Source organism: Diabrotica undecimpunctata, chromosome 4 (genome assembly GCF_040954645.1).
Source record: "Diabrotica undecimpunctata isolate CICGRU chromosome 4, icDiaUnde3, whole genome shotgun sequence".
NCBI classification, from domain to species: domain Eukaryota; kingdom Metazoa; phylum Arthropoda; class Insecta; order Coleoptera; family Chrysomelidae; genus Diabrotica; species Diabrotica undecimpunctata.
In genome coordinates this window covers 33204525-33231395 of record NC_092806.1, presented here as the reverse complement: position 1 = coordinate 33231395, position 26871 = coordinate 33204525, and the positions used below count along the sequence as shown (strand labels likewise).

Here is a 26871-nt window from a genome sequence, read left to right as displayed (position 1 = left end):
AGAAATTGCTCTTAAAATATTACGAAGTAATTTAAATAACTGAGTAATTTAAATTACATGAAAAATAATTGCCAGGAAATCTTCTTTAACATCATAAAAACTAACCAAAATTGAAAAAAAGATCGTCTATAATTATCTTACCTACGCTTACCTAAAAAAATGTTTCACTTTTTCTGCTACTTGCTTCGGAGTATATTTCGAAGACCACGTTTGCACTAATTTACAGTACATCGAAAATGGACCGCAACTTTCGATTTTCCTTAATCTACCGTAGTGACTAAGTTCTTCATAGGTCATTCCCATGTCTTCTTCATCGGTTTGAACTATTCCTCCCTCTTTTAAGGGTTCCAACTCCGCTGTAGGTGGAGCCTCAATTATTTCGTTTAAAATCGGAATGTTGAATTTGGTTTTAGCGTAATTCATAAACCTAAAAATAATACATTGTTTACTAAAAAGTTCTAAATAAATTAAACAAAGGAAATTGTTTCAGAGATAAGTAATAAGTCAGGCGCAAACCTGAGCGATGATCATTGCGGTGGAGGTGGTAGGTGACAGTGTATGAAGAAGATGTGTAAACAAGAGCGATAAAAACGCAATTATAAATAATGTTTAAATTTTTAGCAATAAATTGAGAAAAAGAAGCTTTGCTTATATATAAAAACCACAGAGGTACGGTATTTATCTCCGTTTTAAATTAGTTCTAATATTAACCAACCAAAGTGTTTTCTCCCAGGAAAAAGATATGAATTATTACGATACACATACATAAAAAGCAGAAGGAGAATCCCATTTGCTGATTGTAGTTAAGTAGCATGGAAAAAATTATTTTTTATGTAATGAAGTAAAAGTAAAGGGACTCTGACAGTTCGGCGTATTTTCTCATGTTAAATCCCATAAGAAATCGCTAAGGTCCATTCTGGTCATTTTTGGCTCATTTTATGGTGGGAGTAAAACGGCTCGTCCGATCGTGACGTGCAAGATATCGTCGGAAAGGGGAGGGGTAACGAATACGATAACACAAAAAACAAAGATGGCGGCATTAGCAAAAGGATACTAAGCTTGTAACGTTTATTAAACAGCTCAACGTACAATAACGTGCAAGGTATCGATAGAAAGAGGAGGGGGTAACGAATACGTTAACACAAAAAAAAATAAATATGGCGTCATTGCCAAAGGACACTAAGCATGTAACGTCTAAACTGCTCAACGTTCAACAATGTGCAAGGTATACATGGAAAGCGGGGGTGATAACGAATATGTAAGGACAAAAAACAAACGCAAAGACAATGCCAAAACGACACTATATCGTATCTCCATCGTTATTTGTCTGATTACTACGCGTAACACGTTAAATGAAAGAGGAGGGGATATCGAATACGTTAACACAAAAAACAGATGGAAGACATTGCCAAAACGGCACTATACCCTATCTTCGTTTCTATTGATCCGATTTTGACGTATGAGAAGACAAATGAAAGAGGAGAAGATATCAAATATGAAAACAATAAAATCAAACATGGCAACATTGCCAAAACGGCACTATATCATATCTTCGTTGTTATTGGTTCAATTACTACGTATGAAGCGGTAAATAAAAGAGGATTGGCTAATGAATATGTTATTACAAAAAACAAACGCAAAGACGTCATTCACGTAATTTCAAGTGACATTTCACGTCAAATGTCACGTCCTTCGTCGAAAGTCTTGTCCTGCGTCTAATGTCACGTCATTTACATCATTTCATATCAAATGTTACATCCTGCATCGAATGTCACGTGTTGCGTCGAATGTCACGTCATTCACGTCATGTCACGCGACATTTCACATCAAATGTCAATATACAAAATACAACAAAAATTTTTATACCGTTTTGGAAGTGGCTTTTTGCAAATGCTTCAAGTAATTATACATCTTTTATATTCAGTCAGAAATCATAATATGATTTCAGTCAGAAATATTTAGTCAAAAATTTTACCCTTTTTATCGACACCTCCTACGTAAAGTATCGTAACCAACAAATTTCGGTTTTTCACTTTTTTTCATTTTCATATTTCTATACATGTAAACTAACGCCTGCGATAATTAAAATTTCAATATTTCTATTAGAAGGCCTCCAGAATTAGAATGTAAAATGTCGTATGTTTACTTTCGTCCAATTATACAATCGTATGTTCTACTACCGATATTATACGGGGGTGGTGTGGGAGGGGCACTCGGTCATGGCAGACACCAGTGTTCTTGAATAACAATACTATCAGTAACGGTAACGACAGAGTAGTTGGTGAAGAGACAAGCTCCTCGCGTGGCAAATTAATTCTTGTTATTTCTACATCACTTCGTAAGTTAAATAATAGTAATAGAATTTATTACAAGACATGTCGTCCCGAGGACATAGAATTATTAATCTCGTAACAAAAGAAAATCAAAGTGATACAATACGCAAAAAAGAGACCGTTGAAAAGTCAAATTATGGAGGCAATATTTTAGTTAAAACAACGCCTTTGATTGAAGAAACTAAAAGAAATGAAGGTATGTATTATTGTGTATTGATATTTTGTAGTAAAATTATTATTTTAATATAAACGTAATAATTTTTACATTTACCGACGAAAAATATCGTAAGTTATATTTACTATACTTTACGTTGTTTGCACTATAAAAAAAATATCGTAAGTGTTAAATACGATATTTTACACCGGAAAATAATTAAAAATTATGTCGTATGTATATGATACGATATTTTACGTTGGCGTCTCATATTGTTTTTTTATCGTATCTACTACTTACCATAGATTACTTCGTTTGGTTATTTAAGTTACAATATTATACGTGCCAAAAAATCTTTAAATTTAACTTATTTCATTTTCTTTTTCCAGAATCACCTCTGCCATCGGATGTAGACATGAGTGCAATAGAACAAATTATGGATTTTTTGACAGATACAGATGATGAAGATTACAATAACGTTCCTCCTTCCCCGTTTTCTGGTAAATATTTATAAATAAAAAATAATAAACATATTATTTATAGGTACACAATAGTTTTTTAACAATGAATTATTTTTAGAATCAACTGAGAACCGGTCAGACGAAGATAACACACCCATTCCATCCCCAGAGTGCGCTGAAAGCCATTTAGACTGCAATTGTGATAACTACTTTTGTCCTTGGTATGAAAATACCGACCTACTATCAACACCCCAAGCTAACACCCCGATGTCTTCATTGTCCGAGTCAACTCCGAAATGTTCTAGGAAACGCAAAAAGGTTTCTCGAAAGGATGTAGGTAACATTAGACATCGACATGTTGCATCTTGGATTGATAATACAAGAAAAAGACTAAAAAATACAGGTAAATCATATAAAAGTCGTGATGGTACAACCAGATTAACGAAATCATTAAAACCCATGTGTCCAGAAAATTGTAGACAAAAATGTACTTCAAAAATTAGTACCGATGAAAGGATTTCAATTTTCAATAAATTTTGGGATTTAGGTAACAGGGAAAAGCAATGGGGTTTTTACTGATACAGTCTCAAGGCGCAATTTTACTCTCATTTATAGACTAAAAGTGAAGAGAGATAATAAGAACGAATTTATATGTGTTTGTAAAAAGACGTTTTTAAATACTGTTGCGAATTTATTAAAAGGTTCAATATTTATAACACTTACGGATTTAATTTATTTCTTTATTTATATTAACTTATCTGACAATAATTTATTATATCCGTACGTACAAATTCGCGAGCGCGGGTCTTGAGTATTAACTGCCCTCCATATAAAAATGTTGTATTTATATACGAAATCCTGATATACTAGAACAGCATCGAAAGATCGAGAAGCTTAGCCGGCTCATTCACCATAATTTTGGTTCTAGACTTCCACCGAAATTTCTACAATAAAACAGAATAATTAGTCATAAAAGTTAGGCCAGTATATTTATCGTAACATTGCCCCCCTCTTAAAAGATGGTTCCTCCTGGAACCTTGTCGGGACTGGAACCGGAACTGTATGCTGGTATCGGCAACTGGACCCTCTTTTACAACTTCCAGTTGTATAAAAATGACAAGGGACGGTTTTCTCTCCGCACCAGTAACTATGCGGATTGCAACAGACTAACACCTGGACTTCGGTGTCTTTAAAGATCTCCTCCACCATATTTCGGATAACCCTCCAATCTAATTGGCGGCACTCCAACTTTGGCATGGCTAACTTTTGCACGTCGGACTCTAGTACGTGCCCTCTCAATTGAAGTAAGGCTTCCCATACATCTCGGTAGGTAGGTTGGTCACGGGCAGTGTCTTTTGTTACCAGGTAGAAAAGGTAACGTGATGCATCTTGGAGTTTCAAGGTTTTACCGGGAGCTGGCACTTGGCATTGAAGTTCTGCAACTCGACCAAACTTCCTTCGAAAGACGGATGCCAACCCTGGTGCGTCTTTGATACTGGCCGGGATGGTAAGGGCCAGCGAGTAGTCATCGGGGAGCGCGAGTAGATCTTGCTTTTCTTCAGTGGTAACACCATGTCTCGCTTTACCGGTACCTCCATAGGCACCCATGAATTCCTCAAACGTGAGGTCAGACACATCTTGGACTTGGTTTACTTCCACTTCTTCATCTACGTCGTGGTCACCTTCGAAAGATGCCAACCGGTTATGGTGTACTATCATCGGCTTTCCCCTCGGAATCTTGCTTATTCGGTAGATGACATCGTTGATCTTCTCCATGATGAGGTATGGACCTTCCCAAAACTGCTGCAATTTGGGAGAACAACCTTTTCGCTTCTTGGGATTATACAGCCATACTTTGTCGTTCTTCTTAAAGCAACCCTTTTCGGCTTGTGTATCGTACCGTTTCTTCATTCGGTCGCTAGCGATCTGAAGGTGGGAACGGACCAACTCATGTACATCGTCCATTCTTCTTCGTAATTCGATCACATAATCTTCACCTGCTACATCTTCTCCAGGTCGACACCCAAACTCTAGATCACAAGGTAGTCGCATTTCGCGTCCGAATAGGACTTTCGCTGGTGTCTGGCCTGTTGATTCGTTAACAGCAGATCTGTAGGCCATTGTGAAGAACGGAAGGTATTGGTCCCAGTCTCGCTGATGATCGGACACCATCTTTGTCAAATATTTGCCAACTGTCCTATTCATCCGTTCTACCATACCATCAGATTGCGGATGATATGCTGTAGTTCTTGTTTTCTTCATGCCTAGTCTATCACATATTCCTTGGAATAGATCGCTTTCGAAGTTCCTGCCTTGGTCACTATGGATCTCCAAAGGCACTCCAAATCGGCTGATATATTCTTGGATCAACTTATCTGCAACGGTGGCGGCCTTCTGGTCTGGAAGTGCGTAAATCTCGACCCACTTACTGAAGTAATCCATTACTACCAGCATGTACTTGCCTCCATTTTCGCTTTCTGGAAATGGCCCAGCGATGTCCAAAGCTATTCTTTCAAACGGGCTTCCAACATTATATTGTCTCATAGGAGCTCTCCTTTTTCGGTAAGGCCCGTTACTCGTGGCACAAATAGTACATTTCTTACACCAGTCTTTTACATCGTCGGAACTGTTCATCCAATAAAACCGTTCCCGAATTCGCTGAAGGGTTTTCCTTACACCAAAATGCCCTCCCGATGGACTGTCGTGTAACTGACGAAGTACTTCGGCTATTCTGCTCTTTGGGATCACCAACTGTCTTCTCTTCTCTGAACCGTCATCATTTTCCAGGACTCGTTTAAGCAAGCCATCTTCGATGATAAATGAGTCCCACTGGGCCCAATACGTCTTAACTACTGAGCATAGGTTTGATATTTCCTGCCAAGGTGGTCGACGGTTTTCCTCTTTCCATTTTCGGATTTTCTGTATAACTGGATCTCTCTCTTGTTCTTCCCTGATCTTAGTAGGCGTCCAGTCGTCGTTGACAATCGTCGTTCTTAGCACTGCTGCTTCCTTGGATTCCGTTTTGTTGCAGTGGGAACACTCTGCTGAGCATGGCCTTCTGGAAAGAGAATCAGCGTTTCTGTGGCTAACTCCGACCCGGTGCTCAATCTTAAAATCGTATTCTTGGAGTCGTTCGATCCACCTGGCTATCTGACCCTCTGGATTCTTAAACTGCATCAACCACTTAAGGGCGGCATGGTCGGTTCGGATTAGAAACTTTCTTCCATAGAGGTATTGATAGAAGTGCTCTACTGATTTCACTACTGCCAGAAGTTCTCTTCTCGTGACGCAATAATTCCGCTCAGGTTTTGAAAGAACTTTACTAAAATATCCGAGGACTCGTTCCTGTCCTCCTTGAATCTGAGACAGCACTCCTCCAATTCCCACATTACTTGCATCTGTATCTAAGATGAACTCTCCTTCTGGCAGTGGATACCCTAAAATTGGTGCTGTTATTAAATGCTTTTTCAAGGTCTCAAAGGCATTTTGGCAGTCTATATCCCAGCGGTATTCTCTTGCTTCCTCTGTAAGTCGCGTTAATGGCTTAGCGATATCTGCAAACTTCTTAATAAACCTCCGGTAGTAAGTACATAATCCAAGAAAACTTCTCACTTGATGTTTGTCAGTTGGTTTTGGCCATTCCTTAATGGAATCGATTTTTCCCTTATCCACGGCCACTCCTTCTTTACTGACTATATGACCCAGATAATTGACTTTACCTTGAAATAGCTGGCACTTCTTGGGGTTTAGCATCAATTGGGCAGCTTTAAGTCGATTAAAAACGTTTTCTAAATTCCTCAAATGATCTTCGAATGTCTCCCCCAAGACGATTATGTCATCTAAATAAACCAGGCATGTTTTCCAAGATAACCCTCTCAACACATTTTCCATAAGCCTCTCAAATGTCGCAGGAGCATTACAAAGTCCAAATGGCATAACGTTGAATTGCCACAATCCAGATCCTGTGGTGAAGGCTGTCTTTTCTTTATCTACTGGGTCCATTTCTACCTGCCAGTATCCAGACTTCAAATCCAAAGTGGAAAACAATTTACTTCCAGCCAATGTGTCCAATGTGTCATCGATCCGAGGCAGAGGATAACTATCTTTCTTGGTAACGTTGTTCAGCAAACGGTAATCCACACAGAACCTCGTCGTTCCGTCTTTCTTCTTAACCAGGACCACCGGAGAGACCCATGGGCTCGTAGAAGGTTCTATCACCCCGTCTTTCTTCATTTCCTGAACAATCGTTTCAGCTTCCTCTCTTTTCGCCTGTGGTAATCGTCGAGCTGTTTGACGAATTGGCTTAGCATTACCAGTATCAATTTTATGCTTAACAACGGTAGTTCTTCCCGTCTTTCCTCCTTTCGGTACGAAAATATCACGATACTGCCGAAGAAATTCCCTTAATTTCCTTTTCTCGATCTGGTTTAGAGACTGTCCTGCAACTGCAACCATTTGGTCGAATTTGTCGTTGGAATTATCAGATGTTGTCGCCTGACGAATTATGGATGTCACAGGTACACAAGTTCCTACTTTTGTCTCTTTCTTTATGGTCACTGGGTAGTCGTTGACATTGATAAGTCTCACAGGAATTTCTTTAGCCGAAGTCACCAATTCCTTTCCAATTATGATTCCACGGCCAACCTCATCGTCGTGGTTCCAAGGCTCCATCATAACAGGTCTCCCTTCGTCTACAATTCCCTGTAGTCGCGCTACTATGATCGTTTCGCTTCTCGCAGGCACGACTGTATCTTCTGTAATGGCTGCTTGCACAGTGTTGTCATTATGTGGATGGAGAAATACTTCCTCGTTGCCAACTTTGATTACCTTATTCTTAAAATCCAATTGGAATCCATGCATATTCATTACGTCCATTCCTAATATAACATCCTCTTCGATGTCAGCAACTATAACAGTATGGACAAACTTTTCTGCTCCAATCCCCAATTGTACCTGGATTTCTCCATGAATGTTGGCATTTTCACCTGTAGCGGTCCGAAGTCGCAACCTCGTTGGTAACAGTTTCTTTCGGCTGTTTATAACTGTCGGGCGTATAATGGTTCTGGTCGCTCCGGTATCCACCAACAACGTATGCTTTTTACCATTTATGTCTCCATCTACATATACACTATCTTCACGACATTTCAAAGAAGCTATTAGTATAAGAGGGTCTTTGGAAGAGTTCCGGGTCGAAGCTGCCCCCCTAAGGTTGACTCGTTCTGGTTTTCCTGATGGTGAGTTTCTTGATTTTATGGTCTTCTTTTTCTTGCATGTCATGCTTTTCATCAAATTAAAGAGCTGGTCAAGTTTATCTTCATCTCCTTCCTCTTTTACAGTCCTAACTTTACTGTAACCGCCAGAGGCCTGCGTAGCTGACTCGTATTCGAGGGCGGCGGATAAAACATCAACCAGCGTCTTGTGACGAGCTAATCGTAGTGTTCTCTGCATTTCATGATCACGAAGACCATCAATAAACGTTTGAACGGCCAATTTTTCCATCATGTCTTCGGGAGCTGTTGGATAAGCATATCGTACTAATCTGGCAATATCTACCTCATATTCTTGAAGAGCCTCATCGTTCTTCTGTCTACGATTTTTAAGCTGCGACTGATATACATGTTCCAAATGTTCGTGGCCATATCGCATATTTAACCTCTTCTTCAGTTGTTCGAAATCATCGGTCTCCTCTACGGCTATGGTCTGAAGCACATCTAAGGCATCTCCTCGAAGAGCGATAGTCAGGTTTACCGCCTTTTCTTTTTCAGACCATCCATTTGCTCTTGCGGCTGATTCGAACTGTTTCATGTAGTTGTTCCATGATGATTTTCCGTCGAAAGTTGGGACTTTAACATGAATAGAACCTCCACTTCCTTCAAATTTCGGCCGTGTCTCCAACTTACATTTCGTCTCGTCTTCTTTTATCTCCACTGTAATCGGATTGTTACCTCTCTCTGCTGTCCCTGTTTCTTCCATCTTCCTTTCCATCTCTTTAATCCTTTCTTCGAAGGCCAACTTATCGGCAGCAACTTGGTTTTTTAACGAAGATATTCTATCGTCCAGGGCAGACATCTCAGAAGTGACTTTAGAGATTTCTGAAGAGATGTTAGCAGAAACTTTGCTTTCCAGGGAAGAAATCTCGTTAGAAACTTTGCTTTCTAAAGAAGCGATGTCGCCGGAAACTTTCGAAATATCGCCAGAAACTTTGTTCTCTAATGATGCGATATCACCGGAAACTTTGGCTACATCAGAAGAAACTTTCGAAATATCGTCAGAAACTTTGTTCTCCAATTTCGAAATCGACGAGATGACAGCATCTTCAAATATATAAGTCTCTGGATCTAGACCTTCTTCTAGCAAAGCGTTCTTTAGTCGTTGGACTAACTCAGCCTTTTTTCCGGTAGAAGCTAATTCTCTGTCTTCGAGATGTCTTCTTAAATTCGTCACTGTGAGCTCATAAATCGTAGCCATTTTCACAATTTATTTAACGTATTCACTTGTATTATTATTATAAGTCTAATTTATGTTCGATCCCACTTCTGACACCATTTGTTGCGAATTTATTAAAAGGTTCAATATTTATAACACTTACGGATTTAATTTATTTCTTTATTTATATTAACTTATCTGACAATAATTTATTATATCCGTACGTACAAATTCGCGAGCGCGGGTCTTGAGTATTAACTGCCCTCCATATAAAAATGTTGTATTTATATACGAAATCCTGATATACTAGAACAGCATCGAAAGATCGAGAAGCTTAGCCGGCTCATTCACCATAATTTTGGTTCTAGACTTCCACCGAAATTTCTACAATAAAACAGAATAATTAGTCATAAAAGTTAGGCCAGTATATTTATCGTAACAATACTTTCTCTATAAGCGAACAGTTTGTCTACACTGCTTTGGAAAAAGTAGACGTTACTAGCGGTTTGATACAAATAGACCAGCGAGGACGCCATCATAATCATCGTAAGGTGATAACCGAAGACGTTGTCAAAAGTGTTTGTGATCACATTAAGACCATTCAACCCGTAGAATCTCATTACACACGAAGTAGAAGTGATAATCTTTATTTGGATAGCGATTTGAATTTTCATCGCTTATTTGATTTATACAAGGAATGGTTTGACGAACAAGTATACTCTTCTATAGCTAATACTGAAAGGCAATATCGTGATATTGTTAACAAACATTTTAAATTGAGTTTTTACATTCCCAAAAAGGACCAATGTGATAAATGTCACATTTATAAAAATAAATCTAAACCAACATTGCTTGAAACACAAATTTATGAATCACCTGTGCTTAGTAAAAATCTCGCACGTGAAAGAAAGTGCTGTGATAAAAACGACGCTCTAAGGGAACAATATTAACAGCTACATTCGATTTTCAGAAAATACTTAATGCTCCACACGGTAATTTGAGTATTCTTTATTATAAACGTAAACTATCAATATTTAACTTCACTGTTTTCAATGTCGGGGATAAAGAAGGTACTTGCTTCATGTGGCATGACGGGCAGGGCAAAAGGGGCGCTAATGAGGTTTCTAGCTGTTTAATGAAGTTTATTTCAAAACATAAGGACTTAGGCACAAATGAATTTAGATTTTGGTCGGATAATTGTGTGGGCCAAAACCGCAATCGCATAGTTTATGCCATGTATTTGTATGCCGCATCGACTTTAAAAGTTACTATTCGTCACTGCTTTTTAGAAGTTGGACACACTCAGAATGAGGGCGATAGTGTCCACGCTTTGATAGAAAGATCCGCCAAAAACAAACTGATTTACACTCCACATGAGTGGTACTGTTTGGTACGTTGGGCCAAACAAGATGGTAAACCTTATTTAGTGGAAGAAATGCAACACACTGATTTCTCCAATTTCAAATTGTTGTTGAATGGAAATTGGATGAAAAGCAACAGTGGAGATAAAGTACAATGGAACAACATAAAAGAAGTTTTTGTGAAACCTGAAGATCCCAATAAATTATATTATAAGTATGATATGGCTAGCAATGATTACTATGTTCTTTCGGTAACAAAAAGTACGAGGCGACAATGTTCAACAAATTCTTCTACATCAGTTGAACCCTTGTACCAAAGTACCCTTTCTATTGCTAAGGCCAAAAAAGATGATTTGATGAATATGTGTAATTCTCAAATTATCCCTAGCAGCTATCGCGGATTTTTTGCAGATCTCCCATCCGTGAATGTAAGCGATAATGATCACAATTCTGAATTTGATGAATGATTTTATTAAATTTATTTTTAACTATTTTAATTTTAAAGGGCTATTACTTAATAAGTATTATTTTTTGTGCCATTCAAAGTAAGTCTGTTAATTTTATGTTATCCATAAATATTAATAAGTGTTGATAATTTGTTACTAATAACTTCCAAAAATTATGAATAGTTACTGACTGCACAATTTCTCTTAAATGTTTAAAGTTATTAGAAAGTTATTATAGTTTATATTGTATTTTTATTTTTGTGTTACTAGAAGTTTGTGTGTTTTATTAAAATTTAAGTTATGTTGATGTATTATATGGCAAATAACGGTTATTCTATCAATAAAATATGGTAGTGTGATTCTATCAATAATAATTTCATGCTTTTTTATTGCCTACTTTCCTAAAAATACCCCAGAATATTTTTATTAAAATGAGGTTAATAAACTTACGACATTATTATTTAAAATTTTAACGAAGCAGAATATATCATCTACTACTTACAACAATTATTTACCATTTTTTACAAAGAAGAATGTAGTCTCTATAACATACGATAAATAGTTTCATGTAGTGCCCAACGTAGTTCATAGTAAGTGTGACATACTATAATTTACTTTTTATGTTGGTCAACGTAAAATATCGTAAGTGACTTTTCTCGAAAACAAGAAATAATGGTAATAAAAATACTACATAGGATTATTACCCACCTATTTCGTAATTAATATGCAAATTTTCAAATATATTGATTGTCTCCTCACTGAAAAATCATCAATAAACAATTAGCGAACCTTTAAACAGCTATTCTGTAAAGTTGACCAAATACACTTACGATACTCTACGTAGGAGGTGTCGTTATATAGAATTAAAGTGGAATCACTCACTCTCAGGTACGTTTTGAACAATTTTGTAATCTTTTTGGATATTTTTCTTAATAGTAATAGTGTCCCTTTATGCCGTTAATGCGGTTTTGGGATTAGAGCAGGGTAGTCTAATATCTCTTGAACCTACGATATTTTCATAATTTTATAAATTATACCAGTTACATTTTGAGTTTTTTTATAATTATGGTATACAACCAACCACTGGGAATTTTCCCTTTTTAAGTCACCAGATAACACTTTAACCTTAAGCAAGATACTGATCGTTAGACCACATCTCACAACGAAGACATATTTCACATATCACTAGTCCTACCACTGTTAGACTATTAAGATAATAATTAACACACTTACCGCCTTAAATCTGACTTTGAAATTCCTCCAATGGGATTAATATCAGCACTGGAACAGTCATATTTAGTCATATACCCTCTTAACGACTCATCAACATTAGCACTTCCTAAAACTAGAAGTCCACCGGGTCGTCCTCTTGTCCAAAGCATTAGTTGTGCGAAGAGATAGGACAAAACCATTCTTATTCTAGCCTGGATATTTTGAAGAGCAAGATTTTGTCTTGCACAGCCACCATTCGACGAAAATTGTGGAAGCATGTTTGTTATTTTAGTGAATATTTCAACACAAGCTGAAACAGCAGTATCTATAACGATGTTCATGTGATAGCTGAAATAAAGAAAATTACTAAGTTTATGAGAACCATGCCCGGGTATCTCTTATGGGAGTAACAGTCCTCTGAAATTTCTATTTCCTAAGGACACCAGAGGGCGTAGCATTCATAGCAAAGCTTCGTGACTGCGCAATACCGCAACCAACAAAACAAGTACGCCATTTTTATTGTGGTTTCGACACAGTGTTTCGAGTTGTATTATTTGCGATTAAATAATTGTTTGCTTTTTTGCCATCATATTTAAATAATTACGGTTTTTAACTGTTGCGTTAATGGTTGTAATAATTACAATAAGGATGCTCAAATGCATATTTTTCCAAAAGATAGGGCGGTAAGTAGAAAATGCTGATATAAGATTTTATTTATTTTTTAATAATTGCCTTAAAATGTCCGATGTTGTCCCAAACTTCTTTCTTTCACGTTATGATGTGAATTAGAATTGTTGCCGATATAGAATTAGGTAAAAGTTTTTTAGGAATTAAAATTATCGCCATTAAAAATGTGGCAATTCTTCAATGTTTCAAGAACTTTTTCTACAAAACTCTTGTTTATTTGCCCTTTTGTAAAGCACCTCTAAAAATATACTATGTAACATTATTTCACAGAAAATATTAAAAACAAACTATTTATTTTTTAGCTTTATGATATTTGGATTAACAAAATTGGCAGAGAAGACTTGCACAATTCATTTTGGACCAGAAGCCCGCTATGTTGGATTGAGATATAAGTCCACCTTGAAATGTGATGCTATTCCTTCTCTGTTTCTGTGTTGTAATTTATAGAAACTACAGAATAGCCACTGTTTAACCAACTACATTTAAATACATGTAATTAATGTTTATATAAAAACGTAAAAAAGAAAATAAAGTAGAAAAAGAACCAACGTTTGTTTTATTTTTGTAATCAAACCCTCAATATTAATCTTTATATTTGAAAAATTACGAGAAGATTTTTTAAAAAGATGTTGCTTTCCTAAGGCCGCCAGATGGCGCATTGTCCAGAAATAACCTACACAGTTTCCTATCTATTCAGTAATATATATTCTTTATCTATGATGAGAACTGTGTTCCAAATATATGCCTGAAGTGAGTTTATAAAAAAACGCGCATGCGCGCTCGTGTTTGTGTGTCTATGTAAATGTTTTCTACCTAAGATCAAAGCCATCGAAAAAAAATCGTAATTTTTGCAGGCTTTGGAATAATCTTCTCTTGGGTCGAAAGACTAGTTGTTCCATCATAATGACTTCAAAATAAATATTGTGGATACAATTGTCTATTATAAGGAAGTCCGAACAAAGCAGTCATTGTAAATTAATGTCTGTGTCTAAATATGACAGAAGCCATCAATATTTAAAAATTGAATAAGTTAAAGTTAAAATAATTTAACAGTAGCAACCATCAATGTTGTAGTATTAAATTGTGAATTTGTCCTGAATTTATGTTAAGAACCTGGAGAAAAGTGTTTTATTGATTGATGTATGTGGAATGGATAAAAAATAAGAGAGTAGAATGGAACGATCACATAAGCCGAATGACAACAAACAGAGTAGTAAAGACGGCAAGAGACGGTTCCCCAATAGGAAGACGATCAGTAGGAAGACCACGAAATCGATGAAACGACAACTTGCTGGAGGCACATCGAAAAAAGAGAGAGTCATGTCTACATAAAAAGATGAAGAAGAAGTATCTAAGTGTAATACTTAACCAATAGAATGGTTTATCACGGGGCTGCTTTCTTAACGCCTATATAATCGGCTAAGCTTCGTATCTGTATAGCGATGTGTTTCGAAAAGATTCTAATTACCGCATGTCGTTTCCATGGTAACCGTGCCTTTATCGGGTGCTATGAAATCAGTCCCGGATATAGTCCGGACGCTTAAAACAAAGATAAATATTGTAAAATTTAGTTCAGCTAGGGAAATATATTTTAATGGAATAAAGCTTCAACAGAAAAGTCTGAATATGAAATATAATTGTTTGTACATAATTTTTCTAGGAAGGGCGGCGCCCTGTAACCTTCTCTCACCAGCCGCCACTGGTCATAACATAATATACAAATTGTTTATTTATTTAATTTATTATAAAACTAGTGACACAAGTCGAGATAAAACGTATATCGTCTATGTCATGCTGATTCCTGAAGAGTAAAAGTTGGCGACATTACAGTAGTATGGTTTGCTTTATCAATCGGACGATAACTCGTATGAAGTCATTTTGGTATTGACTCAAATTGATATAAAACAAAAATACTAACCTTCCTATAAATTCTGCCAGCCTCTCAGCTCTCATCCGGGTCTCTTTAGAGGAATTTTCACTTCCCATGTAACATGTCACGAATAATCTATTACATATATCTTGAGCACTATTTGGTGTATAATCAGGACTGGCTAAGATGCGTCTTAAGTCTGATAAAACCTTTTGATCTAAAAACATATGGAAAAGATATTTTGAAATATAAACATACAAAAAAGTTTTATACGTATATACTCATATATAGATAATTGGATTCGAAATCCTTCGTAATTATCAACCGTTCAAGTATGTTGTATAGCACTACGAAATCGTGATAGAATGTCGGAACTGCGGTTAGTGTGTTTTATTTTATAAAGCAAATTATGTCAGACAGACACATATTCTACGACAATGCGACGAACAGTGTCGCCTTGTTCATCGTAGAATATGTGTCGCTGACATAATTTGCTTTATAAAATATCAAATAAAACACAAAATTTCGTAAGTTATAAAATTGTGAATGTTATGTTGTATCTAATCAGTAGCGCACCAAGAATTTGGGGGGGGGGTGTTTGGTTGGTCACCGAAATTTTTTTTATGATGTTACCTCCATTTTGAGTTCCTTAAAATATGAGTAACAGTGTCGGAATAGGGTCCTGGGGGGGGGTTAACCTCCAAAACCCCCCCTGGGTGCGCCACTGTATCTAATTGTTAGTTAATTTTGTAATATGTTCGTGATGAAGTACAGAGAGTTCGAAAAAAAAGAAATGTGAATGAGCTAAACATACAGCAAAAAAGAAAGCAAAAGATTTTAGTCAGATTAGATGTATCAGAGACGAAAAGAATAAAACACTTCTTATTTCCAAAAAGAATGTCAAAAAGCGGTGGAAAAGGACTTTGAAAGTTTATTAAACGAATAATTTGACGTAAACAGTTGAACTAATGAAGATAATAACAGCAATGGTCACCAAAATGACAAATGGGAAGGGGCTCTTCAAAAAATAAACAGAGTGTAAAGCAGATGATATCGCTGAGGAAGTGTAGACAGTTTTAGACAGGAACAAGCTAAGACAATTAAATGGGAGACAAACAATTAGTGTTATGACAGGTGTAGGAGATAAACAAACTGCAAAGTAACATTCCCTGGTGATTAAATGATGATGATTTAGTGTTAGTAGAAAGTACTGAAACGGATTCAAAGCAAAAACTAGAAAAGTGGGGAAAATTGTTTAAAATTTAGTAGGACAAAACAGACTATCTAGATTGTTCACTTTAAGATTGAGTTACTACTATAAATGATGATAATAGATAATTTTCGGAAAAAAATGCTATAAAACTGCCATAAAACCAGCTATGCTGTACGTTGATGTGTTGGACATTTAACAAGAAAAAAAACAATAAATGCATGTCGCGGAAATGAGAATGCTTAGATGGATGAGTGTAGTGAGGATAAAGGATAAAATTAAAAAGAGATATATTAGGGAAAGTCTAGAAATTGAACCAATTGTACAAAATGAAAACATATGCTAAGATTATTCATCATCATTCTGGCTTTACAACCCTGCGTGGATCCTAGCCTTCCTCAAAGAAAAAAAGAAAAATGAATTTCATCAAATATGTCTAACTGCTGACCGTCATTTGTCTTTAGATGTTTTTCGACCAATCAAAATTAAAGTTTGTTCAAACTGACCTTGAAAAATTCAGGATATGACGTCATACACTGTCAATTTTTTGGTTTGGTCAAATTAATTTGATCAAATATTTGACCGCGTTACACTATGGTTTCCGTAAAAAAATTATGGCGCAAATTTAATAAAACAGCCATATTAGCTGCGTTGGTTAAATAAAGAGCGACACGCGCAAGACTGTTTAAATAAAGGTCGCGGCATATTATCGTGCACGTATAGTTTCCGGCACGTACCGTTTCCACTCCAGCAATCAGACTGCGCGTTCACATTTCCATACATAGAACGTTTCAGTTTGGTTCAGTGAAGATATGATCTCGCTTTTCTCGACAAAAATTATGTGCAATTGCTCGTCTACTTAACGATGAAGAATGAAAAACAGTGTTAAAAAGAAGGTTTGAAGTACATCCAATGCTAAGAGAAAGGAAGAAGGAATGTGAATACTGGACTTTATACAGAGAATTAATTGATGACGATGAAAATATTATGGATATTTTAGAATGAATAGGATTCAGTTTAAATATGTTTTAAATTTAATTTCACTTTCAGTTAAAAAACAAAATACTACATTTAACGAAGCCATACATATCAAACCAAAAAGTGTTTTTAAAAAGAAGAGGTATCACTGCCGTACAAAAGTCCTAATTGTTTACCACTTCCGTGATTAATTGTCACAAAGCAATAAAAACACATGCATAAATGACAAAATAGCCTCGAAAATTATTTTTTTAAATACTCTGTATCAAAATCAAACAAATACCTAAATAAACAACGGGGGGAAAACGACGGACATCTAATTCACATTATCCTTACCAACCGGTTACGACTCGCTACGTAGCCGTCGGCATCAGTAAAATATTGTTTTCAAATATACTGAACGGAAACGTTAAGTGTCTGAAACGCTATGTTCCGGACAGTGTGCGTTGTTCATATTTAAAACCATTTAAATTATATTTTGCGGAAACTAAACGCTATGTGCTGGAAACGCAACGTGCACGATAATATGCCACGACCTTAACAGTAACACTTAGCAGTACCAATATCTTGCAAATATGCCACTGGATGAATGTATAGCTTTAGATCGTGTTGATGTTCGGAGGCATCCGGTACATCTAGATTGGAACAAATGAGTTTAAATCTAAACGATATTAAAATTGATCCTGTTCCAAAGGCATAGAATCAAATTTGGAAAAAATTCGCTGCAATTATGCAATTAAGACAGTATAGTAAATCTACCGATTTACTATCATCAATTGAAAGCGAATGTAATCATTACTATTCATTTACACAGCAGATTGTTAATAATATTACAGAAATGATGATAGATTTTGCTATATATAGGCATATATTTTCTATATATACATATAAATATATATATATATATATATATATATATATATATATATATATATATATATATAATATATATATATATATATAATATATATATATATATATATATATATATATATATATATATATATCGATAAATATTGTTATCGATTTTACCCTATGTATCTCTATTAATTTAATGATTTAATTCATTTTGAGCAAAATGATTGTTGCATAATTACTTACCCGCTTCTTGATGGATGGCTTCCATTATAAGATTACACATAGAGAACACAATAATGGCAGTACTTGACGAATCCACACCACCACTCAAAGGTAGGAAAAAACCACCTTGCCCTGATCTTCTTAAATAATCCCACAACCAACAAGCTGGTCCCTACAGTGAGAGAAAAGTTGATTAAAGATATATGTCTAATAATTAGTATTAATTTCTCATAACTCAAATATTAAATTGGTCAGAACCTATGGTCACTATATATTAATCTGATTGATACACGGTGGTGCATTGTCGGACGGGATGTGAAAAAGACTGAAATGTATTGTCAATAATAACTGGTAGACTTATTTTGACAACTATATTGAAAACTGATTATACAAAATGTAAACTATTTATGTCTATCGCACGTGTTTTTTATGCAACTATTTATGTCTAGACACGAACTGCCTGTCCCTTTAGTGGTCCGGTAGAGGAGTGAATGTTTCAATTGGGTTTTAATAATGGAAAACAGATTGGAACGGAAATAGTAGTACAGTTAGTGACACTTACTTCACTTCCACTGATGCTAATATATTATAATAATATTATAAAACACAACTAACCTGAGCTATTTCCTCTTCTGGTTCAAGAAACTGCCATTCTATTGGATTGGCAGATGGAAGGACAGTATCGTATTCGGGAGATAGAGAAAAATCTACGTTGATCCTTGGATAGCTAGGTGTTGATGAAGCCAAATGTGCGTTTGCTCGGCGATTGTTGCGATAAGAACGAATATCTTCTAAATCGATAGTAGATGCTACAACTTCCTAAAAAGAATTGTAATAATTGAACATGCATTAATATAATTTAACAGAAGTTAGTTGTATAGAAAATGAAAACGATAAATATGTATACAAAGTATTTAATATTTAAGAGATTTAAAGAAAAATGTTTACATAAAATTGTTTACATTTACATTACATTGTATACATTTACAAGTGAAATAATAAATTGTAAACCTTCCTACAAAAAGAAGAGACAAGGGATATAATATTAGCTGGTTTATGACACTTTAGTTGGGTCGCCAACCAGCGTCCCAGCAAAAAACGCCGTTTCACACGACTCCGCACTGAAGGCATTAATCAAAAACCCTTATAGAAATAAATTTTTATTACACTGTTTTGTGTCCGCACAAGTTGGTGAATCCGTTCTAAAGGTCACAGTCTAAGCACAAATGTTAGACTGTAACGCGATATTCTCGCTTTTTTGTTTGAGAATGTGAGTTACAAGCGCGATGTTGCGCCGATAAACATTATATCCCTGCACGTTGCGCGCCCTATTCCAGTCACCATCACTCCAGTGCTTCCTCACTCCTGCTCAATTTGTTGTCAACAGTCGTGCGAGTTATACATAGACTTCAACTGTCAGGGTTTCTTGTGATCCTCCCGACGACACCGACGCGGTGTGCGGTACATTGTAAAATTTAATTGTTTAATTCATCAAAAAGATCATTGCCCTGTACCTTGTAACTTGTACCTTTGTACCTAGGTGCTTACACAAATATAATTCGTACTATGAAACTATTGCAACATTATTTAGCAATTGATCTAATTTTACCGGAAGGTAAATAATTGATAATTAAAATATCTATTACTATTAAATCGAGTAAAAACAGTGTAAAATACCGCCTGTTGAAGAAAAATTTCGACCCAAAACAGGCACCCTAAGAGATTGTAAACCTATCCGAAAGATACAAATGTAGATGTATTGTATACATAATAGATTTTCCAGATTCCAAAGCCACAAGATCCATCTAAAAAAAATATCTCAGACCGTTTGAAGACACGTCAAAAAATCGGTTTTAATAATTTAAATTATAGTTTAATAGTTATTGGGTTGATCTTTGAAGTTGATTCAAATCAATTTTTTTTTTAGAAATCCTTGTCTACTTTTTAATTCCAACCAATGCGTAACGGTCTAGATATATACTTAATAGTATGATTAAATAAAAGGTCAACTTAAAATAAACTAACCACTTCACTTAAGGCAAATTGTTTAGCTCTATTTAAAACTTTCCCATTCAATGTAATACAAGAAACTCCGTCGAAATAAACTCTTTGACCATCACAGCCTCTTAAATTACTGTATACATAACAACCTCCACATTTCATAGTAGCATTCTTAACTAAATCGGCTATCACATAGTTTTTCCTTAATTCAGTATGGCTACCTGAACCATTGCATATAATTTCAACACCATCTAATGATAAAGGAATGTGGGGGCTGCTTGAACACCAGAGTTCTTCACATATTTCAAAACCTGAAAGAGAAATTATGTTAGAGATAATTTATTATAAAAAGGCAATTATGTCTGTTAAACTAATAGAACAAAGCACCAAATAAAATAGAACAGTGAGTCAGACAAGAGGATGTCACATTATCAAAGTTTTTAGCCTAGTACTGGACATTGGAATTGGTTGACTTGGAATTGGAATATTTATAGAGATAACAAATAGTAAAAATTCAAAAAAATAGACTAAAGAGTAACGGTGATGAAGCCAAAACCATGATAAATATCCAGCAGAAGATTTAAGGTAATCTAAACAAGCATCCTTCATATCTTTCTAAACAGAATTAACAATAAATGTGAGGAAATAATTGGCTAAGAGCAATTTAGATTCAGATGTCTTGGAACTATAAAAGCACTTTTTCTATGGAAACATCTTTCAACAGTGTTGGAAAGTAAGAAACCCGCATACATGAGCTTCATTGATTTTGAAAAGACATTTGATCGCATTGACAAACTGACAAATTAATTACCTTGTAGATCATCAAACTAGATGAGAGAAACATCATATTTTTTGTCAAACTGTACTGGAACCAAACAACATTTAATAATATAAACAACAGAAAATCTAAGAAAATCAGTATTGAACGGGGCGTAAGATTGTATAAACTATTCCACCCTCTTTAATGTGTATTCTGAGAATATATTTAGGGTAGAAGTTCTTTAAAATTTAAAAAAGGAATTATCGTAGGAGTAGAAATAATTAATAATATGATACGCCGACGATACTCTCAATCTAGCTAAAACATCGACGATTTGCAGGAACTAATCAATAGAGTTGACATACATTCATCGAGCAAAAAGACTGTTTTCTTGCTCGATGCATATATTGCAGCAAATGAAAAGAGTGACCGGTGAACTTGGAAGAACTAAATATATGGTGACCAGTAAAGTGGATATCGTCCCAACCCACCTGGTATTAAACCAACAAACGCAGGAAATAATACACCGATTCAAATACCTTGGATGTTGGATCACCCAAAATTAAGATCAGTATTTTGAAATCAGATGTTGAATTGAACAGACAAGAAGAACATTTCAAAAATCCAGGCCCTTATCCAATAACTCGATAAATTTGGAAATCCCTGGAAAGTTTTCAAGATGCTATGTATGGTCTGTACTTTTGTATGGATCTGAAACTTTTACTTTGAACGTGTATACCATAAATAAAATCCAGGCATTTGAAATGAGGTTGTATCAAAGAATACTCAAAATACTTTGGACCAGCAAAACCAGAAACGAAGATGTTCGTGGGGGCTTAATTTGTATTCCATCATTCTCTCCAGACCTCTTTTAAGGTTAAGAATGTAAGGATATTGTTACGTCAGTCCCCGTGCTATGCTACTGATTGAACATTTCGGCGTTCGATCGACATCTACTGCTGTCATGAGACCGAGAGAATTCCACTGGGTTCTGGATGGTCACATAAATAAACGTTATAAATTAATAGTGTTTTAGTATTAGTGCTAGAAGAGTTTAAACAAATTAAAATAAACATTACAATATGCTCAAATATTGTATGACTCAAATATTCTTTAAAAAAAGATTAAAGAAAATTGGCTATAATTAAAAAAATATGGGGATTTTACAGAAAGAATTTATTATATGCCTTACCTATACATGTATCTAATGTAGAAATTACAGCGTCGCCAATTGGTACAATCTTTTGATTAGTAATACTAGAAATCATACGAGGTAGATAAAAGTCTTCTGTTTGTCTTTCCTGAAATAAAAATTTGTATCTATCCCTTAGACTACCCACAAAAATTAAAAATATTTGTGTATTTTTAATTCCATAAAATTTTCAAAACTTTGGAAAATCCATTTGTATTTTGGACTAAACTCTATTTATGATGTTCTCATAAAATCAAAGAAAAGATCGCACAAATATATAACTTTCAGTATAATACAACTTCCATTTAATATGAAATAAGAGTTCTGTTCCAAAGAAATCATAAGTTTGCACCAAAACATTCAAGCGCCTGCTGTGGGCTATCAATAATTGTAATCAATAACTCTTCATGAACTTACAGTATACCATAAATACATACATAAGGAAGTCTCTAGTTTGTAATAGCATATATTTATTTACATTGTTCTTTTTGTGTTCATTCCATTTTGTTACCACTGAAAATAACAAAGAGATGCGAGCAACAATATTCATTAAGTTTTGCTTTAATTGATTAAAGTATTTTAATTAAAGAATATCAGTTGAATGTACCCGAATTAGAAATACATCTTTTAATTTAGAAAACTGGTGTTTTAAAACTCTAAATAACCAAGAGTTTGGGAATGACTCATGTATGTGTCAAATTTATTCCCCAACTGAAAGGGCACACAGGGCAAAGCTGAAAAAAATTCGCTTAGAATTCAGTCTGGAGAAGATAGAAGTCACTAATAAAAATACTTTTAAAAAGAATATTGCTGTTAAGTAGTCGTGAATTTATACATCAACACAACAAAACAACAGTATTCACAATGCAAGCTTCCATCCGAACATCCATTTTGACAGTTTTTTTTATGAAGGAGTTGTACACCATGAATATGCTTTGGGATCTACACTAAAAAAAACGTTTACTTTTAAGTTTTAAAAAGACGCAATGGGAAGAAAATGTTCCAATTTTTGTTTGAATAGCAACTTGTTTCTTAATCAAGGTAATTGGCCACCACATTTATCAAACTTTGTGCAACAGTTTTTGGAAAAAAAAACAAAAGTTATAATAACTGTGTCAGTGTCTGTACAGTTCCGATATAGTATCATCTGACTTTTTTGTCTAGCAGAAAATATGATGCCACGAGCTGGATGACAAAAAATAAAGCATTGCAAAATTATGAACGTTTTATAACAGACCTCTTAGTCAGTGACATACATATCTCATTATTTAAATTAAAACACTGGTTAAAGTCTTTTAATAAAAATAATGTATAATACTTTTACATACCTTTTTCCAACTAGTAAACCACCTACTCTCTCTATAATTTCCACTATCAGCAAGAATTTTCTTAGGTCTAATGAGTAAAATTTTTTTATTTAAGAATATCACTCTGCAATTGTAGGAAACATTTTTGTGCATAATAGGCATGCCTACATCTATTAATATGTCTTTACATAATGGTGCATTCAATAGTTCCGCTAAGACTTCCCAAGAATGCAGGAAAGTATCACTTTCATAGAAATGGTCCTCACAACTGTACCCACTAAAACAAAGATTTTTGTATTAACTACAAAATGAAAATTGTGTATATCAAATCAAATATTTAAATAATAACTTATAAAGCGGAAGGATCCCAGTGGTTGGCTGTATACCACAGTTTGAATAAACTTACAGTGAAGTAAAAAACATCTGGTGTAAATTGGTATATTTAAAAAATGTATTAAAAAATGAAATTTTCAAACAGATTACAATTTCATCAGAATGTTTTGGGTTTGATCAGACCATTATCAGTGAAAACATAGTTAGGAATTGAAACTAGCCACTCAAAGAGGTGTAATAACCTTTTTGATTATATTTAAATGTGATAGCAATTAAAATTGAAACAACATGAAGTAGATGTTAATGGATTTAACTTAAATGGAACCTACTGACCCCTACTTGAAACAGAGACTGTGTCTGAGTCTTACCAAAGATACCAGCCAACTTGACAAACTGGTGGAACATAATAGGGTAACACTGTATAGGTTCCAGATCACCAGAGAATATACAACAATGAAAGATCTTAAATATAGGTGGATTTCTCTTAAAATGTGCTTTTTTATTTTGAAAGGATAAATGTACCACATCTATTTGGGATAAAATGATAAAAAGAATGAAAACACAGTACAAAGTAAGTCTTTAAAGTAGATTAGGAAATAAACTGCTAAATTGGTAGATGTACTATAAAATCAGTAGATATGGCATCACAGAATACATAAGATTTGATTAAAAACAGGCGATTGAAATCAACCAATAATGACAAAGGTGTATAGAAAATTTATTGTAAACTTGTGAGGAGTCGACAATAAAAGTCCAAAGAGTCCAAAATTAAAAAAATATGGATAGTGGATAATATGTACAAAATAGTTACTATGCTGTGGACACAATTATAAGTTATATGTTATCAAAACATATAATGAATGAAAGAGTATCAAGCAAAGGAAAAAAGGGAATTTAATAAGAGTATTAAAGGAAAAAATTGATTCAAAAAGGAATAGATGATGCAAGATAGTTCAAGGACTCATAGTAGTAGATATTAGTTATTAGAAGACTGTACAATTGTATAAAAAAGGCAAAAAAACTGGTTCTGCAGCAAAAAAACAATTTTCGATTTTAAAGAAGATATTAATCTTGTGTTATCATGAAATCATATTTTAAAAACAAACTAAGTATAAGTTTAGGCAAAGAATATAGACGCTTAAGCGTCTATATTCTTTGGTTTAGGTCTTAAAAATTAGCTTAATTAAAAAGTGATATAGTATATTGAAAAGCTTGTATAACGATACTTAATTATAACTGCATCAATTTTAGCACATTATATTATCTTCTTATACCTTATTTCTAATTCAGGTCCTGTTCTAAATGTAGCCCCAACTTCTTTGGCTTCTAAAATTGATTGCAAAATCCTGTCTAGATTTCCTTCAAAATCTAAAGCCCATTGATTTAAAGTAGAAGCTGCAATTGTTACTTTTCGACCCATCTTGTTATTTAAAATAATATGTTTTACGTAACTTAAAATTATTGATCAAACATGTAAAATATCAAGATAATAATATCAACATAAACATTGTTGACATTTAATTTAGGTTTAGGTTAATACCTTCTTCATCCACTTTCTTCACTTTTCATTTTCCATATCATAGGCTTTAATTAATGGTTTAATAAAATTTGCCATAATCAGAAAATAATCTTAGATGATAAAATGATCTTAGATGATAAATGATATATAAATTAGTTGAAGAAATTAGTTTACTTTATTCCATTTTGTTACAAAATACAAAGAAAGTTTGATGTTTCACAATTGACTTTTAGTGTCTTAAGAATATTCAAAAAAATATAGAAATAAAAGCGAAAAACGAAGAGTTTAATGACATAACCTATTCACAAAATTCATTCATAATTCATAACCTTTTTTAGAGTTTGACTTTGATTCCAAAAGTAAGTGATTTTAAAATATTCAGTTAAAAATCAAACATTATGAGTGTACCACTACCCCCTGGAACTGGAATCGAAAATATTGATGGGGAACAAATCAAAACGGTAATAAATGACATCTTTGTATTATAAATTGACGATCTAAATGACTATTTTACTGTGTTTCAGTTAAAGGATTTTCTTATATCATACAATAAACTGAGCGAATTCTGTTTTACCGATTGTATAAATGATTTTACAGCGAGAACTATAAAACCTAAAGAAGTGAGTAGGGGAAACATTGTTTATATGTTATAGTTAATAGTTATATTAATATATTATATAGTTAATAGTTACCAATCTGTTTATTTGAAGTCAGTTTTGTTAAACCAGTTAGTTATCATCAAGTTGCTCTGTATGAAATGCTCTGTATTGAAATCAACTGACAGACTAGAGTCTGACCTAAACTATAGTTATCAACTCTCTACTTGTGCATTTTCATCAGTTAGTCAGAAGTAACTAAATCATCACAAGCAGATACCCTTCAGGTCTTTAATCTAGACAATCTACTAGAATATCTTGTTTTACTAGTTTTAACCTTTAGCTGCTTGTTTTATTGTTGTCTTAATTTCCTATTCTATCCTCCCACGTCTCCTCCTCGTTGCCATTCTTTTACCTTTATCTTACCTTCTTTATCTACCAATCTTAGTTATTGATCTATTTGTTCTTATTTTTTATGTGTTTGTTGCAGTCTAATATCCTAATTTTTATACACTAGTTTATTTCTTCTATCCTACATCTCAATTTTTCCTAAGTATATTATTTTGTTATCTTGTTTGTAATATAATAGAAGGTTTTTGCTGGTTCAAATTCTTTAAATTAATTAAATGAAATAAAACAGTAATTTGCTTATATATAAATTTTAGGAAAAATGTGCACTTAATTGCATGGAGAAGTTTCTTAAAGTAAACCAAAGGATAACTCAGCGTTTCCAAGAGTTTCAAGTTCTAGCGAATGAAAGTGCCATGGCTGCAGCACAGAAATTGGAAAAGGGAGCAGGTTAATCATAAATATTAGTATTTATATAAAAATTTATATTACGTTGTAGTTAATACTTGTTTGTTTTTTTAATAAATTAGAATATCAACTGGTTTTATTTATTACCACTAGGGAGCGAATTTTATGCATTTTGTGATATATGAAGAC

The 26871-nt window shown here is 34.3% G+C and overlaps 2 protein-coding genes across 2 annotated transcripts in view; one reads left to right on the top strand and one right to left on the bottom strand.

The window, feature by feature from the left end:
* The window catches only part of Nadsyn (NAD synthetase), a 28385-nt gene extending 3039 nt beyond the window's left edge, over positions 1-25346 (bottom strand). The window contains exons 1-9 of the mRNA XM_072529324.1: positions 25086-25346; positions 23500-23755; positions 22172-22280; positions 20244-20530; positions 18834-19037; positions 18240-18390; positions 14999-15167; positions 12415-12741; positions 152-427 (exon numbers count right to left, since the gene is read on the bottom strand). Of these exons, the coding sequence (XP_072385425.1) occupies positions 152-427; positions 12415-12741; positions 14999-15167; positions 18240-18390; positions 18834-19037; positions 20244-20530; positions 22172-22280; positions 23500-23755; positions 25086-25231 (1925 nt within the window). The 5' untranslated portion in view covers positions 25232-25346. The remainder of the gene's footprint in view (positions 1-151; positions 428-12414; positions 12742-14998; positions 15168-18239; positions 18391-18833; positions 19038-20243; positions 20531-22171; positions 22281-23499; positions 23756-25085) is intronic.
* Positions 25347-25631: 285 nt separating this feature from the next.
* On the top strand, positions 25632-26812 carry Tim9a (translocase of inner membrane 9). Its single transcript, XM_072529327.1, has 3 exons — positions 25632-25791; positions 25855-25950; positions 26592-26812. Exons 1-3 carry the CDS (start codon positions 25729-25731, stop codon positions 26727-26729), a joined length of 297 nt encoding a protein of 98 aa, XP_072385428.1. The 5' UTR covers positions 25632-25728; the 3' UTR covers positions 26730-26812.
* Positions 26813-26871: the final 59 nt, after the last annotated feature.

What these genes read in the sequence shown, in the direction of transcription:
- Tim9a (XM_072529327.1), top strand. Translation starts at nt 25,729, where the DNA reads ATGAGTGTACCACTACCCCCTGGAACTGGAATCGAAAATATTGATGGG. An exon ending in ATGGGGAACAAATCAAAACG is followed by an intron (nt 25,792 to 25,854) that starts GTAATAAATGAC and finishes ACTGTGTTTCAG; the next exon opens with TTAAAGGATTTTCTTATATC. An exon ending in GAACTATAAAACCTAAAGAA is followed by an intron (nt 25,951 to 26,591) that starts GTGAGTAGGGGA and finishes TATAAATTTTAG; the next exon opens with GAAAAATGTGCACTTAATTG.